The sequence below is a fragment of the Aethina tumida genome, chromosome 3, assembly GCF_024364675.1.
Source record: "Aethina tumida isolate Nest 87 chromosome 3, icAetTumi1.1, whole genome shotgun sequence".
NCBI classification, from domain to species: domain Eukaryota; kingdom Metazoa; phylum Arthropoda; class Insecta; order Coleoptera; family Nitidulidae; genus Aethina; species Aethina tumida.
This window is the reverse complement of record NC_065437.1, coordinates 25,705,008-25,722,158: the sequence shown is the minus strand read 5'-3', so window position 1 is coordinate 25,722,158 and position 17,151 is coordinate 25,705,008. Positions and strand designations below refer to the sequence as shown.

At 31.0% G+C, this 17,151-nt stretch overlaps 5 protein-coding genes across 6 annotated transcripts in view; 3 read left to right on the top strand and 2 right to left on the bottom strand.

Moving 5' to 3' along the window:
• The first annotated feature begins 56 nt into the window (after positions 1-56).
• LOC109594442 (tubulin epsilon chain) lies at positions 57-1,966 on the top strand. Its single transcript, XM_020009660.2, has 7 exons — positions 57-105; positions 155-360; positions 409-713; positions 763-1,143; positions 1,196-1,269; positions 1,320-1,576; positions 1,628-1,966. The coding sequence occupies exons 1-7, from the start codon at positions 81-83 to the stop codon at positions 1,784-1,786; spliced, it is 1,407 nt and encodes a 468-aa protein (XP_019865219.2). The 5' UTR covers positions 57-80; the 3' UTR covers positions 1,787-1,966.
• Positions 1,785-3,057, bottom strand: LOC109594443 (charged multivesicular body protein 5). Its single transcript, XM_020009661.2, has 4 exons — positions 2,879-3,057; positions 2,503-2,820; positions 2,216-2,446; positions 1,785-2,159 (listed from the first exon to the last, which is right to left on the bottom strand). Exons 1-4 carry the CDS (start codon positions 2,945-2,947, stop codon positions 2,106-2,108), a joined length of 672 nt encoding a protein of 223 aa, XP_019865220.1. The 5' UTR covers positions 2,948-3,057; the 3' UTR covers positions 1,785-2,105.
• A 51-nt stretch (positions 3,058-3,108) lies between these two features.
• On the top strand, positions 3,109-5,970 carry LOC109594440 (polynucleotide 5'-hydroxyl-kinase NOL9). Its single transcript, XM_020009659.2, has 5 exons — positions 3,109-3,148; positions 3,201-4,802; positions 4,881-5,333; positions 5,435-5,559; positions 5,623-5,970. The coding sequence occupies exons 2-5, from the start codon at positions 3,211-3,213 to the stop codon at positions 5,853-5,855; spliced, it is 2,403 nt and encodes an 800-aa protein (XP_019865218.1). The 5' UTR covers positions 3,109-3,148; positions 3,201-3,210; the 3' UTR covers positions 5,856-5,970.
• A 560-nt stretch (positions 5,971-6,530) lies between these two features.
• Positions 6,531-8,315, top strand: LOC109594404 (recQ-mediated genome instability protein 1-like). Of its 2 annotated transcripts, XM_020009626.2 has the most exons (4): positions 6,531-6,549; positions 6,611-7,317; positions 7,400-8,133; positions 8,188-8,315. In XM_020009626.2, coding segments are annotated over exons 1-4 (1,545 nt in total). In that variant the 5' UTR covers positions 6,531-6,547; the 3' UTR covers positions 8,290-8,315. The 2 variants fall into 2 exon arrangements, with proteins under 2 accessions (XP_019865185.2, XP_049820170.1); XM_049964213.1 differs by lacking the exon at positions 6,531-6,549 and having other exon boundaries at positions 6,562-7,317.
• A 208-nt stretch (positions 8,316-8,523) lies between these two features.
• The window catches only part of LOC109594445 (uncharacterized), a 32,046-nt gene continuing 23,418 nt past the window's right edge, over positions 8,524-17,151 (bottom strand). Inside the window, exons 2-4 of the mRNA XM_020009664.2 lie at positions 16,918-17,100; positions 9,457-9,586; positions 8,524-9,396 (exon numbers count right to left, since the gene is read on the bottom strand). Of these exons, the coding sequence (XP_019865223.1) occupies positions 9,215-9,396; positions 9,457-9,586; positions 16,918-17,100 (495 nt within the window). The 3' untranslated portion in view covers positions 8,524-9,214. The remainder of the gene's footprint in view (positions 9,397-9,456; positions 9,587-16,917; positions 17,101-17,151) is intronic.

Sequence of the window (17,151 nt, the reverse complement as noted above, 5' to 3'; positions counted from 1 at the left end):
AAATGTTGGTGTCATTTTTGAATTTAGTCAAGATTTGTTTGTTATGTTGTTGGTTTTCTGTGACTTGTTTCAGCTTATCTATGAGTGAATTTATTATAATACAAGGTTTGTCATAAATTTTAATTATTTTTGGATACATTTATGCATGTTTTAGTTGGACAGTGTGGAAATCAAATTGGCAGTGCATTATGGCCATTAATTTTACAAGAATATAACATAAACTTACACGATAATGTGGAATCAAAGGGAAATTACGACATTCAAAAGTCTATATCCAGTTTTCTCAGTGTCAGGTCGAATAAAATCCAACATCCATATAGAACCTTAAGTGATTTACAAGCAAATAATGTTAAAGCAAGGGTAAAAATTATTAATTACTTTTGCTATATATACTTACTGAATTTTTAGGTAATTTGTATTGATATGGAGGATAGTGTAGTGAGTCGTTTCAAACATGGCATTTTAAAGAATATATTTGACAGAAAATCCTTTATCACAAATTATCCGGGATCAGGAAACAACTGGGCTGAGGGATTTTGGGAACATGGACCCAAATATAAAAATAAAATACTAAATGTAATTCAATATGTAGCAGATCAGTGTGACAGTTTACATGGGTTTTTCCTTATTTATTCTACTGGTGGTGGAACAGGTTCTGGTCTTGGTTCATATATTTTAAATTTATTAACTGATTATTATCCTAATATTGAAAGGTATTTAGTTTTTATAAATTTTAGCTGATATATAACTTCTAATTTCTAGATTTGTGTCATGTGTGTATCCTACTGGAACTGAAGATGTGATTACATGTCCATACAATATGGGCTTTGCAACTCAAGAAATGGCCTCTTGTGCTACCTGTATTTTCCCTGTAGAGAATAGAGCTTTACTTGATATACATTCTAAAATAAAAATGCCAGTGAATTCAAATAGCAATATATCAATGTTTAGGCCTTTTGAAGACTTAAATAGCACTATTGTTCATATGTTACTGCATTTAACCAGTGGTTCCAGATTTCCTGGTTCTTTGAACTTTGATTTGAATGAACTTAATACAAATATGGTGCCATTTCCAAAAATGAAGTTTTTGTCAACTGGTTTTAGTCCTATAACTTATAATAACAATACTTCCAGACAATTGAGGTAATTAATTAAATATTATTATATCTGATTTTTTTATGCTACCAATTTTCAGCAAGCAACCAAAAACTGAACATTTCTTGTCTTCATGCAGTAGAAATAACCAACTGATTAAAGTTGATCCATTAAGTAAATATGTTGTTATTTATTATATCATTTCCATAACTGATTATTTCCAGGTAGTAAATCAGTTTTGTTGGGTACAACTTTAATAGGAAGAGGTGATTATACAATCACTGACATGAGGCAATATGTGGATAAAATTCAAACAAAGGCTAACTTTACTCAGTGGTCTAAAAAGGCTGTGAAAATTGGATTGTGCAGTGTTGCACCACAGAAAACTAACATTTCAATGTTTTCTGTGTTTAACACAACTTCTATTTCATCTCTTTTTGAATATCTTCATAAACAGTTTAATAAACTATACAATAAAAAGGTAATTCAGAAGTATTTTTTTAGAATTAATTCAAAATTGGAAATTTTTTAGGCTCATATGCATCACTATCTTAAAGTTTCTGGTTTTCCTGAAGATTCATTCGATGAGTGCCAAAGTACTTTGATGGACATTATTGAAGTTTATAAAGATATTGAGCAAGCAGAACCCGTGGATATCCCAAGATTACCATCATTACCTCAAATATTTTAACATAAGTTTTTATTCATTGCTATAAAATAATCACAGTGACATAAAAAATAGTTATATATAATGTAAAAGAAACATATAATGCCTACAGAGAACCTAGGTAAAATTTACATTTTTGTCCACATGCAAAACTAAATCTAATTTCATATATTTTACCTAGGGCACCTTGCAATAAATTGTGGTGTACATACTTCAGTAAAAAAAGTTAATGTTAAATAGATATTGCAAAGGCATAAACATTTTTATAATACTATTACTAGATTTAGCTCAAACACTGAATGGCTGTGTTATTAATAAATTGTTTTTTATTATATTTGTGTTTTCAATGACGAGTGGGTATTTGAGGCAAACCAAATTCATCAACTTGAATACCATCCTGAAATGTTAAAAAACAAATTAGTAAATTAAATTTGTGATATTAGGAAAAATTACCTTATTTTTATCCTTCTCAGCATCCGGTTTGTTGGCAGAAGGCACCTCAGGGGCATTAACAATGTTATCCAAGTAACTTTGATCATCATCCAAGGCAATTTCATCACCTAATGCATCCAATTCAGCAGCAAGTTCATCATCATCAATTTCTGGAGTGTTGTATGTCCTTCCGAGGGCTTCTTGAACCTCATCAGCTTGTTCCATCATATCTGCCAGTTCATCTTGAACATCCTAAAACAATTTGTTTTATTTTATTATGCACTAGGAATTGGTTGTTTATATATTGCCTCAATTTCATCAATGTTGATTTTTTTAAATTCTTTTTTCATTTGTTTCATTCCATCTCTCATTGCTACAACAGTAGTATGAGTATCCTTTAGAGCCTGATGAGCAAAGTTTGCTTGTTCCATGTTGAAAGATTGGCCCCTTAAATTGTCCAATTGGTTCTCATACATTTTCTTTTGCTTGAGGATTCGAAGTGCTTTAGCCTTGACTGCATTCTTTGCTGGACCTTCTCGCATTTTGGACATTTGCTCTCTAAACTTCCTTAAGTCATTTTCTAAACCTTGAATTTTCTTTTCGACACCTTCAGCCCTTTGGTCCACCTACGTATGAATAATATGAGTAGTTATTCATTTCTAATTAGACTAGGTGGTTACTTACACCTTGAATGCAGTCCGTTATGCTCGGGCCAGGTTCTTTAGGTTTTGATTTACCGAATAATCTATTCATTATGTTTTAAATCACGAAGTTTACAAATAACAAATATGATGAATAATAATTTCTAAAAATATCCTAATGTCAAAGCAATTATATCGAATTCCTAAAATTTACATACAAGTAGGCCAAATGATATAAAACGTAAATGTAAGTTGGCAATTCTGTACTGCAAAGTTTTGTAAGGATATCGCGCGACAATTCGTGTTTGTAAAAGTGAGGTTATTTAAGTATATCGTGTGTGTGTTTATCTGAACATATTTTTTAGGTGACCAAAAATGCAAAGTTACATTAAAACAGTTCGGAAGGAGATATCGAAACATTCCAAGAATAAAAGTGAATCAAAAGTCAAAATACCTTTTGACAACTATAAGTCAGAAGACGTTTTCACTGCAATTAATGGAAAGAATTCTAAACCAGAACGAGCCCCTCGTAAAAAGATTTCTAAAAATAAATATAGCTTGGATTTATATAAATCAGAGGAGGCATTTGTAAATAATGATATTAAACAGAATGGATCCAATAAGTCACATAATGTGCAAAAGTCAAAAAAGAAATATTTATTAAGCCCTTCAATATCAGAAAATGACAGCATCAGTTCTCCAAAATTAAAGCTAACAAAAAAGAGGAAGCTTCAGAAAATAAACTCCATAAACTTTTCTTCAGAATCAGCAAATGAATTAAAACCAAAAAAATTAAAAAAGAAGGCTTATGAATCTCCATTTCAAACAAACAAAAATGAATCAATAGACTCTGATTATGGTATAAAATACATGTATGATGATGAATGGAACAGTGAGCAAGAAGATTTCAGTTTTGAAGAGTTTTCACATAACTACTCTGTAAGTGAAGACAATTATGATATATCACCAGAAGACACATTTAAAGATTACATAGAATCTTCTTCAAATTTTGGTAAAGTTAAAGGATTGAGTAGTTCATCAGGCCTACTTGATTGCTCTGATAAGTCATTGTCTGAACAAGAATCTGTTGATGAAAGTGGACCTGAAAAGCCATTGACTGAACAAGAATCTGTCGATGAATGTGGGTCTGAAAAGTCTTTGACTGAACCAGAATCTGCTGAAGAGAGTGAACCTGAAAATTTACCTGATACTAATGATGATGCATCAGAAATGCGGGATCAGAGTCTAGAATTACCTAGTAATGTTTTCCCTGATAGTGTACAATCATTTGATTTACACAATGCAACATTGTTGATAATCAAGAAGGAACAATATTTAAATGTTCATGGATATGGAAAAGTTGAAGTGATCTATGGATCTATAAAAGTATTTGGAAATGTTTTAGGTGTAAATAAGATCATAAATTTATTTTCACCAAGGGGAACTGCTTTATACTCATTAGAAAATGCCAGTGAATCAGATAATTTCACTGTCATGTCATTGCAAACCCTAGTGCCAATATTACAAAAATACTCCAATTTAGATGATATAACCATACATAAAAATGATGCTGTTGTATTAATTACTAAGATAGATAGTCCAAAAGTAACTTTCATAGAAGAACATATATCACAACAAATATTCCCAACAGTTGCACCAGGTACTCCACAAGTTTCTTTCAATCCAATAGGAAATTGGAACAGTATTAAAATCAGTCCAATATGGGATGAAAAATTAGAAAAGATAAATACGACATCCAAATGTATGCTGATAGGTGGAAAAGGAGTTGGAAAAAGCACTCTTCTCAGATATGCAATCAATAAATTACTAATGTCTTATAAGGAAATACGAATAATAGATTTAGATCCTGGACAATCAGAATTTACTGTTCCCAGTTGTGTTTCTATTGTCAAGATAGATAAACCTATCTATGGACCAAATTATTTCCATCTGACCAGTACTGAACGGTAACTAGATTTTTTATATTGGCATATAAATTATTTACTTTTTTGATCATTATCATAAAATTAATTTTTGTGCTTCAGATCAATACTGTCCAATATAAATGTTGGAAATAATCCCAGCAAGTATATAGAGGCTGTAGAATCTTTAATGACCTTTTATAACACTCTATCTCCTCTACCAACACTAATAAACTCTATGGGATTCACTACAGGAATAGGCATAAATATTGTATCATCTATAATTGCTGCAGTACAACCCACAAGTGTGGTGCAAATTGTAAGCAGGAATCGAAAAAAGAATTTCCCTTGTGTTTTGACTGTAGATAACGTTCTTGGAAATTTAGAACTGTTTTATAGGCAGAATTTGCCTCATTTGAGTTATCAGCTAGACACTGTGCCATCAATGACTGATATTAATGATGGCTGGAGTCTTGAGCCCAGACAATTGAGAGAAATGTGTATTTTGAGTTATTTTGGTCAGTTGGTGAAAGATGGTAATAAGCCAATTACAAGCTCTGATGTTCTCAAATACCAGTAAGTTAGTTGGATTCAATTATATCCAATTTACATGATTTATTACATGAGTATAACTTATGCACTTTTAAAATGTTAAATGAAAACATTTTTATTTTTAGGAGACCTTTATCATCTTTACAGATTGTTGATAGTCAGGGTAAAACATGCCCACCTTCATCTGCCAATGCTAATCTGGTAGCTTTATGTGATATGGAAGAATCAAAATTTATATGTTATGGGTGGGGTATGTATATTAATTGTTTAAATTTGTAGTGTAACTTAATCCTGATTGTGTATTATTTTCCAGGAATTGTTCAGGGAATAGACCCACTGAAAGACAATCTAGTATTGATCACACCAGAGCCAGTCAGTGTTTTAGAAAAAGTTGACTACCTGGTTGTTGGCTGCATAAATCTTCCTCCTACAATGTATATGAATATTAAGGGTGTTTCAGGACTGATACCATATGTAATGAATGGAGAACTTGAAGCCCTATCACAATTTACAAAGCGAGTGTATAAGCCGCCAAATAATCGTTAATTATTATAGGATATTCATCATGTATCCAGATTTTCCTATGTTTATGCATATAAAAGTTGTAACGCGTTTAATTTTTGTTATTAATATCTTGAAATTTAATAAATTGACAAAACAATTTCTTTTTTATTATATTCTATTGCCATACCTTTATATAAAAATATTCCTCAATAAATTAGAAATTTAGAATGTTGTTAAAAAATATTAAATCACACACTCAACAGAACATATAATATAGACAGATAAATTGGAAGAATCTGTAAACAAAATGCTTTCTTGTCTTCAAGGTAAATAAAATATGACAATCAAATATCGACTGAATGAACAGAACATATACATATATATTACTGTATTTCAGTATGGAAATCAATGACATCAAAAAACAATATTCATCGTCAATTATTTCTTGTTTTTTTAATTATAAATTTGAATTAGAAGGGAATAATGGTTCCACAAAAATCTTATTTTTAATGAAAGACAATGACAGTCTGTCACTAATTACAAGATTAATTATTGAATTCATTTAAAAGTTCTATTTATTTCGAAATATTATCAAATCCATATATATTTATATTTTTCCTAAAAATTCAGGTTAAGCAAAACCTAAAGTGAGAAGTATTTGAATATGCGCGATTGGATGCGCCAACCCAGTTGTCAACGAAGAAGTTTCCTGTTTTATTTTTCTCTGGTATTGAATGTAAACAATATGAATATAAACATATGAATTTGGTAAATATATATTAGCTTTAATATCATAGGTTATGGAATGTTACATGTATAGAAATGAGTGAAATTCAACAGATTAAAAGTTTCTTTGACTCACATCAAGTAATACTGTCTCCAGAATGGTTGGAAAGCTGTATTGAATGGTGTAAAACTGAAGGTCTGGGTCACAATTGGACCATAAAAGATTTACAATTTAAAGTTTATGAACAATGGCTTCTCTTGGATTTGAGAGATGTAGAACTTGCTGCATTACCACCAAACATATCTGATCAGAAAAAATACACTCTGACTGGCAGTTATTCATTACAAATTATGCAAATAATTGATATATCTAAACCAAAAATGTGGCAATTACAAAAAATAAGAAATAACCATGCTTTAACAAGGAATCTAGAAAGTGATAACCAAGAAGTTGGTTCGGGCAAAAGGGTGTTATTGCTCACACTTACAGATGGTGTACAAGAAATTGAAGCAATGGAATACAAACCCATAAAATCGCTAAATATTAATAGCAAACCTGGTATGAAGTTAAGAATTACTGGGCCAATAAGTGTGAGACGTGGCCGATTAATGTTGGAAGAGCACCATGTAAAAATTTTGGGAGGTGAAGTTGAAGAAATTCTTGTTACTAATGCTGCTGAAAATATTCTTGCCAGGGCACTAGGAGTAGAAGAAAATCCTAATCCTTTTGTGATAGCAGAAAATATGTTGAGTACTAATAATGACATAACCACACATGGTGTGTATTTCTTTCGCTTTTTATTTTATAAAAATCCATATATTTGTGTAGTATTTGAAGGATAATGGTTTTGACTTTGTAGGAAATAGAGAAAATAATCCGCCTTCAAGAAGAAACCAGTCAACTACCATCTTGAATCCAGTTCCAATTCAAAGAAATATTCAATCAAATAATATGAATCTCAACAGTAACAAACCTCAAATAAAGAATGATTACCCAAGTGAAAAAGAATTGGAAGAAATGGAATTAGATGCTGAAATAGATATGCTCATGGAAACTGAAAGAGAAATGACCACTACCCACACAAAAGTACAAACTCCAGATATGTTTGATGATGATTTTGAAGATATAAATGAGGAAGAGATTCTCAGAAATGCCAGAATGGAAACAAATCCATCAAAATCAACAGTTTCACATAAACCTGAATGTACTTCAGTTGTGAAAAGTTCTTTAGAAAATGACTTATATGAATTAAACGATTTATGCGATGACGTATTTAGCGATTTTAATTTAGATGCTACCATAAATAGTCCTGACGAGTTTATCTCTATAAAACGACTGAATGAAATTAATAGAGAAAAGAAAACTGGTATTTACAAAGTTAAGGCCAAGTTCAAAGCAATTGTAGAGAAATTAACAGTGAATGAACATGAGCTCCTTCTGGTTATAAAAATTGAAGATCCAACTGGAGATTTTGTAGTAAAAGTGAACAGTGAAATTATTACAGGGTTTGCTGGTTATACCCCTGCTGCTTTTATGAACCTGAAGGGAAATATACAGAACAAAGATCAAAGTGCAACACTTAAAGTTATTAAGGTATATTTTTGATGTTAAATATATAATTACAAATATATTTGCGTCAATTTTTAGGCTCTAAAAGAGATAAAGGAAAACTTAATGAAACTAGATTCAGGAATGGAAATTAAATTGGAACAAAATGGAAATCAAGCATGTCTTGTGAAACTGTTGTGATACTATTTAAAATTCAATTACATTTATTTTTTGTTTTAATTCAACTTAAACCTTCCAATGATAAATAAATTTATTTTATATTATCAATAACTTGTTGCTAATTATTTTTTGGAATGTAAATGTCAGAGAATCTGTAAAATTATACAGAAGTCTTATTATGTATACTGTTATTTATTGTATATTGTTTGTAGGTTGAAAAGTTTGAGTAATATGAACTTGTAAATAAAACTTAAATTCAGCTTAAATATTCAATACTGTATATTATAAAAAAACAAGTTATACAATTGACAATACATACTAAGAATAAGTTTTTAGAGGCATACTGTCACAGAATTAATCCTATTTTACTTAACATTAGAGCTTATTAAGAACAACTTTCTGATAATTGTTCAATGAAAATAATTTAAGCTTTTAATCATTTAAATTGGCTGCTTAGACAATACATTATGCAAGTAAAAATAATATATGCAATAAACTGTTCTTAATAAGTATCTTTACAAAAACATGCACTTAAAATTGAATGGATTGAATTTTACAAAATTGGTCCATTAATAATTTCAAATCACAGTTATATAAATTAACATTAACTAAACACTAAATTCCTAAATCTAAAATATATATAATACAATTGTGGAATATATTCAGTACGATTAGCTCCATTTCAAAGTATACTACAAATTGGCAAAAACAAAAAAGTAAATAAAAAATAATCTAATACCACAGTATAATGTATATATAGTACAGTGAACTGTAATTCCAAATAACAATAACCAACGTTATTTATTAGACATTTGTTATTGTTATTATTAATTACCTCTTACACAGCACAGTTAAGGATTTACGACAGGTCTAAAATAAATCTTTGACTGTACTAATACACCTCATAATACTAGAAAAATGTATATCGCAATACTGGAATGCATGATTAAAAAAGCATGTCCGAATTAGTACCCGCGCTAAAAACAATGGGTTCCTGGGCTTCGGTCATAATTTCATTTTTCTCCTGATCCTCGGCGTCTATCGTTTGAGGGATGCTAGGTGCGGGACGTGTAACACCCAACTGGAAATCTTCAGTGCTTTTTGGCGTGTAATTAGCCAATGTCGACCCTATAAAAAAATTTAATGTTAATTAACCAATAAAAGATCACTCAAGATTGATGAACTTACCTGCCAAATTAGGAACTGTGTGCCCCAACGTTGAATTGGACGTCGGTGATGGAATGTCATCTAATAAAAGGGACGTTTCCGAAGCGTATTCGAAAATTTCGGGCTGGGAGTCCACGAACGACAGGTTCAACTATCAAATGAAAACAAGCAGTCAGTAATCGCAGAAAAATATACATTTTTAGAGCAAATAGCATTAAGAATGTGTTCGTATAGTGTAATAAAATGGGAGTTCCCGTATGCTGCATGTATTAAAGGGTAATAGCATTCATAAACAACGAAAACTGCTACCGACATATTGCTGTGGAGCGAGCATTAATCAAGATAGTAGCCACGAGACACGATTGCGTGAGTTGGAATGAGGGAAAAAACGAAGAAAAACGTTGTTTACACTGTGGAATGCCGGCGGGCCCGGAGGCTGCAATCCACTCGTGGTCTATTTGACCTACCTAGAGGAGAGTCAAGGAGTCATCTACCTCGTGGTATGTGACAAGTTCACCTCTCTGGTCACTGAGGAGATGTCTTAAAAATTCATTTTCATTATAAATACAAGAGTACTATAAATCTGTCTTTAACTGTGGTGTGAAAACACATGTAATTCTCTGTAAAACTCATAATACACATATAAGTATGTAGTTTCTTCGTTATTAGTTTCTAATTTCTATTTAATACAAATTAATCAACGGAATGTTAACTGGGAGAAACTAACGTTTTTAATAAAGAGTGCATCTAACACTGTTGAAAAGTGAATGACTTTTTTAAAGAAACAGTTTAAAGCTAACTTTTAAATAATTGGCGAGGTACGTAATCATAATTACAATAACTGTAATATTAATAACAGATTTTTACTCTCCGTTGCTGATGAAAATAATCATCGCAATTTACTATTGCCGCGAAGAAACCAGGAAATCGACCACAGCAAGAAAATATTATTAAAATAAGGATTAAAAAGACAAATCATTTAATAGCATGAATGGATATTTAATCAGATTGTGCAGTTCATTGATTTCTCCATAATTGACTCTTCTAATTGTTTTTAAAAATGACTAGTCCCATTATATAAATGAATATTCTCTATTTATTACATCACAATTATTTCCTGTTAAATTACAAAAGACATTTTTTTAGTTTGGGAAACGTTTAATTGTTTGGTTAATGGAATGAAAATAATTGGACAGACTCTGGTGAAATACAATTAATAAAAGGGTTTCGATATGTTTTGCTGATCAATTTCAGTTACCAGAACACATTAAGATTTATCTTCCGTGATTCATTTATTTAATTTACGTACCATGAGTAAATAGTGTCGAAATTCGAATATTTTGTTTCACTTTTACTCATTTCCTCCATCGAAATAAAAGTTTGCATGTATGCACGTACGTACGAAAAAAATAGTTTCCGCAGGAATGCAGTTGTTGCAAACGCGTAACTCCGTTTAATTATTAAATTTCTTATGGTGTTTAACATTCCACAAAATTACATTATCGGCGTTGCTCGTTAGTTATTTGTAAGTCTGTTGTTTTCCTTATGTGGAAATATTTCGATTAAAAAACTTTTTAACGATATTACACATTTTTAGTGAAACTACATTTGCTGGAGAAGTTTTTATGTATATATATCTCTCGCCACGACATAAGTATGTATTGCGACTTTGTTATTTCAATAAAAATTATTGGAAAAACTATTTGTTGTCGGTTTCCTTACTGATTATTTATTCCATGATTAAATAAATATATGTATTTGTCACCAATTTATATAGAAATACTTAAAGATTATATTTATCACTCATTCAAAGTGACTGAGCCATTAAATTGATTTTTTTAGATAAAATGGTTTGTTGTCGCAAGTTAGTAAATAAAATATTATTGAAACTGTCAAATTAAATGGTCATTTTGAACATTGTACAAATAAGTGTAGGATAAAAAATTGAACTTGGCATTAAAAATTAAGCAGATTTTTTTGACCTTATCTTATAGTTTCTTCTAAAATATAAATTCATAATAAATTGTGTCATTTCTAATTTTGATGTATTTTATGGTTTACTGACCAAAAAATGTAAGATTATAAGAACAATGTGATTTTCAATTTTAGTACGCACTTAATTGTGTATATTATACTAATAGTAATATATTATTTGTATATACAGTGTGGTCCATTTGAATGCGGGACATCCCCCATAAAATTTTTATTTTTTGACCGATTTTAACACTTTTTTTTTCAATTGTGTTGTCAAGTTTTTTGGCTCTGAAGTGAGTATATACCAAATTTCATAAAAAATTATGTATATTTATAATTTATGAGCCACTCTTATATTGCTAGTTTTATATTTTATATTATGATTATTAATTTGTCGAATTAATAGTATACTTTTCCAAAAAGCAGTCTAAATTTGGCGAAACCTAAATAATAACCACAAAAATGGTTTCTCAAATTTCATCGTGCACAAATAAATTTTGAGTGAAGACACAATTGGAAATCACAACTAGTAAAAGTGTTGAAAGTGGCGACGACAATATGTATTAATATTTTTATACCACAAACGCCTCATTAAACATCAGTCTTTACAATAAATGGTACAATTTTCTTGAATACAAAACAGTGTTGATGAAACTTATTCAAGCGTTAAACTCGTTAACTTTTCCTCTAGATTAATGCAATCATAGTGAGAAGATTGCAATGGACATGTTTTTGTTCAGTTTATTTAACTGCGTATATTAAAACTAATGTGATTTCTATCGCATATTATTATACGTACAGACATTTACATTTTATGACTAATATAAGATAATTTCTGTTCATTTTAGGTAATGTCAAACATCAACAAATATTATACAATCTGTTCGGCAAAATTAATTATAACTCGAGTGTGTAGGTAATGTGTAGGAATGGGATTACTGGCGTTTTCATTTGGCACAAGTGTGTCCCACATGTACTTAATTTATGTGTCTCGCTTTCTATTATACTCACTAAGCATTTTGCGTGATTCACTTCCCCGAGGTATAAAGTGAATAAATAATTGTCACTATCAAGAACCGTAGTTTCCTATTTACGAAATGAGGTTTATCAAGCCAAATAATTGTTAATACAAATAATGCATTTTCGGCTCAATTCTCTAACAAGAAAGAAAAACCATATGATATTTAAGCCGTTAACACTTCCTGCTGCTTTTCGATTGACTGCGTGAATTGCGTCATAGACAATAAAAAAATCCTTTTTTAACTAGAAAACGGTCGATTAAATAACGCAAATGAGTAACGTGCATCTAAGCGATTCGCTTGCGGTCATACGGTTCAACACATTTAATATTCTTGGCCATAATTCACAGACAAATTATTTATGGAGTGTCACGCAATGAGCCAGCAAACATGTGTTTGATTCACGAACACGAAATACAAGACTGGCTTTGAATAACAACCGAGACACTGGGGGAGTGATGGGAAGATTCAGATCTATTAGATATCAAAGCAATGCGAATTATTACGTCAGTTTATTGGAAAAATATAGAAACTTTTATTTACATATTTTTAGGAAGTGTTTAAATTTTGTACGAATAAATCCAATAACCCAAGTTTTATATTTTTAATTGTTTGGTTTATTCAATTATAAACATTTCAAGCTCTGGTAGACCAAGATCTGATAAGATATGAAAATTTTGTTATGGAATGTTTAGATTTACTGCTATATTTATATATACAGTACTGGCTATAATTATTAATTAATTTATTAAAATATATTAAAAATATGAGATAAACTACTTGAATTGAATATAAGTACCTATCATATTTATTCTTTTTTCCGTTATTATTGTGGTCGAAGTAAAACTGTAAGAAAATTACAAGGACTGAATTTGATACTTGAAAGAAAATAGAATCGAATATCAAAAACCAATCCAATCTTATCGTTAACTAAAATTAAACTAACCAGGAGGAACTCGAATTTGCTGAAATTAGTTGAATGACTGTGAGAAGATGGTTAATGGATGGGGCCCCAGATCTACATGAGAAACATGGATTTTAACAAAAATATGTAAGCCCAATTGTGACTTGCTTATGATCACAATCACTGGATCACAAAAGAGGGGATGAGTAGTTTTTTGTGATGGGTCTAAACATAAAAGAATGATATTTTTGCTTATGTTAAACATTCTGAAGGGACAAAATTACAGTTTGTTATATCCACAGAGAAACTTGGTGGCACTTCAATTAAGTTATGGGGATGGTTCAATTTTTATGGCATAGGTCCTCTTAGGCGGATTTATATATAGTGATATATTAAACAACAAGTTGTTTCCATATATTGAAGAAATGAAGTTCGTAATAAATGTGTATCAACATGAAAATAATGTGAAAATATAATGAATTAATAAAACAAATGCTTTTACTAATTAAATAAAAAATATGTTGGAAAATGAGGTTACAACCCCTTCAAAAATTAAAATAATATTACCCATCAAATATCCAAAATTCTACTGTGGCCTGGATGCATATCTTTCACGTCATTATACTCATTTTAACGCGTCTCCTGTGTTCATTTAACGAACCACTTTACGTTTAAAGATTCACCCTCTATCTTTCCTATTGCTCTTAATTTTTATTTGTTACTTAGATGGCGCCATTCCATAATAATAAAAGTATGTTATTTTACAGAATAGAATATATAGGCGATCACGTTTATAACCAAACTCGTCATAAAAATTTGAACTCATCACAACAATTAAAGAAGCTTGAAGGAAGATGGCTCCTAGTTCTGCTAGGACTTAAAATGTTTATAACTGAATAATCTATCGATTAGAAATGTAAAATTTGGGATATTGTTAAGTAAAGTTAATTAAAAATTACTTAAATGGTGAAAAAAATTGAAATTCGTCAATAATTGCTTAATTATAATCTTTTCACAGCTTGAACCTTTCCAACGAATAGTATAATTCATCTCAAATAGGCTTGTCGTTAATTGATAAATGTGCAGAAAAACTCTAATTAGCCATGATCTAGGTGATTGGCCTCAATGAAAAAATGAATGCGATTTTCGTGTTCAGCACACCCGAAATTTAAGATAAAAATGTCTGTATTTCAAAACTTGAAATTTCAAACCGGCGTTATTTATTGTCACGTTTTACCATTTGATATGTTTTTAAAAGAACAGACACCATATAGGAGGAGTTCACTAAATATATCTGATAGAATTAGTTGGCAGTTTTATTGCAAACTCACGACCGTACCGAGAAGGAGCCAAATGAACGGTTGTCGTGAAATTAAAAGAAAATAACGGTTCCTCCGGAGTTCACATTCCTGATGTCGATAAAAATTCGAGTTTGTGTACCGCCAATGGAATTCACATTGGTACGCGTGAATGGGCTACCACCTATTAGTGGACCAACACGTTTTATTTATTTTGATTCCGACGCTAAATGTGGAGCGTACGATTTGACCGACATTTGTCCACTATCACCGATGAGTTTTTGTTACACAATTTCACTGCGCCAACGATAAATTATTTATCCCGAGGACAGTATTTTTCGAAAAATGCAAAAGTGAACGGTGTCAATTTCACTTAATATGCAACCTTAATTCAGTCAATAATAAAAAAATGAATATTTTTCGTATCCTGTATAAATTATTGTGTGCGTACGCGTGAGTGCGTTTAACGGAAATTGTAATTTTATCAGAATTTAAAGATAATCCATGACACACATATTTTAATAATCAATGTTATTTTACGCTGTGGATGTCGTGTTTATGTTTTTCCTACAAATTATACAGTATCATTAAACATGATATGTTATTAAATTGTTGTGTGTTGCATAAAATTTGGATAATTAATTACTTGAGTACACAATATATCTATCTACAATAATAATTTAAACTTAAACTAAAATATCTCAGTGACTAAAAAAAGACAAAGATTTTACAAAGATTTTAGATTTTAAAAAATTCCCCAACACGTTTTGGCATTGATTCAATGAGGTGGTCTATTTTCTCTGGAGGTATAGTATTCTAAGCTAACTATACTTGTCTTAGAATCTTCAATGTCCAGGGGGATTGGGATAAATTTTCTAGATTTCTACTCATCATATCTCAAACATGTTCTATGGGTGAAAGGTCGGAGGATCTGGCTATCTAAAAAAATCTAAATTAACTCTGGTAATTTGGACAGAGCATTATATTGCTGAAATATTGGAACCTTGTGTCGATTAAGGTAAGCAAATACATATGGCACCACTACTTCCTGAAGATAACGTTGCGCTGTCATGTTGCCTCTAATAAAGACCTGTAACACCCCATAACGCCCGTTATCCAGTGTACATCTCGCTCAACATCAAACTGAGGTCTTTCTCCCCGACGACGTCTGACTCTTTTTCGCACGTGATATTCACCCAAGCAGAATCCAATGTTGTCGTTCTCTACACCACTCTAGTCGTTGTCTTCGGTGCTCAGCGGTCAGAGGTAGCAAAAGATTGGGCCGATAATGCTGCAGTCCAAATGACGTGATACGGCGGTAAACCCTTTGGACACTCTCCTAACCACTCAAAGTCAAAGATCTAGTTGTCAAAAAACGGTCTCTGAAGGCCATAAATCTTAGACGTTCGACCTTGAACGACATCTGTGTCCCTTCGACGTCCGGCCGAACATCTCAAGAGTTGTTTTGGACATTCTAGAAGAGCAGGTCCAAAATTTCTACTACTGCAGGATAATGCACGACCACTTACAAATCATTTTGAACAATATTATCTTGCTGACGTTGGGATGTCTGGGACATACTTCAGAGACTTTCAAGGGACCATACTAACCGTCCGAATAACTTAGAGGATGTGGAACGAATTCTACTTGAAATTTGGGAGAATTTGAGTATGAACAGAAGATGTAAGACTATCTGTCATTCGTAGTAAAGGTGGAAATACCTCATATTAAATTCAAATTTTTATTTTTTATTAACATTAAATTTTGTTAACTTTTAATTTTTTTTAGAAAAACTATATGTTTTAAGATTTTGTGTAAAAATTATAAAAAAAACCTATTTTTAAATAAATATTCAAACAGTGTATATATTTGTTTTTCCCTCGTTTTCAGAAAATATTAATAATAATCAATTATTATTGGTGTGATGCGTTAATTTCTTGAAGTTTTTTGAGGTGCACGTTATTTAGCTGGTATTATATGTAACAATTAACATTTATTAATTTCCATAACTGTAGGATATAATTAAAAATTTGTTAATTAACAATCAACGGTAACAGTATTTTAATAAAACCGCTACCAAAAAAGTATACAATTAAAAAGTCAATTAAAACAGATAATTATCCATAGAGCTTTTGTTTACTATAAACCAGGTGACAAAGAACAAACAAAATAATAAGAAATTTGTTCAAGAACTAATTACGTATTGAGAAAACGCTAAATGGTGAGAGTGAGAAATTGTTTGATTTTGGCAAAATCTTTCATTACCAGTTCTGAAATGTTTACTTACTTTCTTTCGCTTCTGCTTTTTACAGTTGAGACTAGATTTTCCATTGATTAGAATGTTGTCGTTGATAAAAACTACATCACACGGACTAGGCGGACCTTCCAGCAGCCGAAGCTCTTCCTCCTCGTCTGCGAAATCGTCCAGTATGGTGGCTCCGGGTATAAGTATGATGCCACCTTCACCGCTCTGTAATTAAAAAATATATATGTATAATAAAACAATTGGGACATGTTTACT

Coding starts and splice junctions, on each gene's coding strand:
- LOC109594440 (XM_020009659.2), top strand. CDS start 3,211: ATGCAAAGTTACATTAAAACAGTTCGGAAGGAGATATCGAAACATTCC. Junction 5,334..5,434: donor TCTGATGTTCTCAAATACCA/GTAAGTTAGTTG, acceptor TTTTATTTTTAG/GAGACCTTTATCATCTTTAC. Junction 5,560..5,622: donor ATTTATATGTTATGGGTGGG/GTATGTATATTA, acceptor ATTATTTTCCAG/GAATTGTTCAGGGAATAGAC.
- LOC109594442 (XM_020009660.2), top strand. CDS start 81: ATGAGTGAATTTATTATAATACAAG. Junction 106..154: donor TGAATTTATTATAATACAAG/GTTTGTCATAAA, acceptor TGCATGTTTTAG/TTGGACAGTGTGGAAATCAA. Junction 361..408: donor CAAATAATGTTAAAGCAAGG/GTAAAAATTATT, acceptor CTGAATTTTTAG/GTAATTTGTATTGATATGGA.
- LOC109594443 (XM_020009661.2), bottom strand. CDS start 2,947: ATGAATAGATTATTCGGTAAATCAAAACCTAAAGAACCTGGCCCGAGC. Junction 2,821..2,878: donor TAACGGACTGCATTCAAGGT/GTAAGTAACCAC, acceptor ATTCATACGTAG/GTGGACCAAAGGGCTGAAGG. Junction 2,160..2,215: donor CTGAGAAGGATAAAAATAAG/GTAATTTTTCCT, acceptor TTAACATTTCAG/GATGGTATTCAAGTTGATGA.
- LOC109594404 (XM_020009626.2), top strand. Junction 7,318..7,399: donor TAATGACATAACCACACATG/GTGTGTATTTCT, acceptor TTGACTTTGTAG/GAAATAGAGAAAATAATCCG. Junction 8,134..8,187: donor CAACACTTAAAGTTATTAAG/GTATATTTTTGA, acceptor GTCAATTTTTAG/GCTCTAAAAGAGATAAAGGA.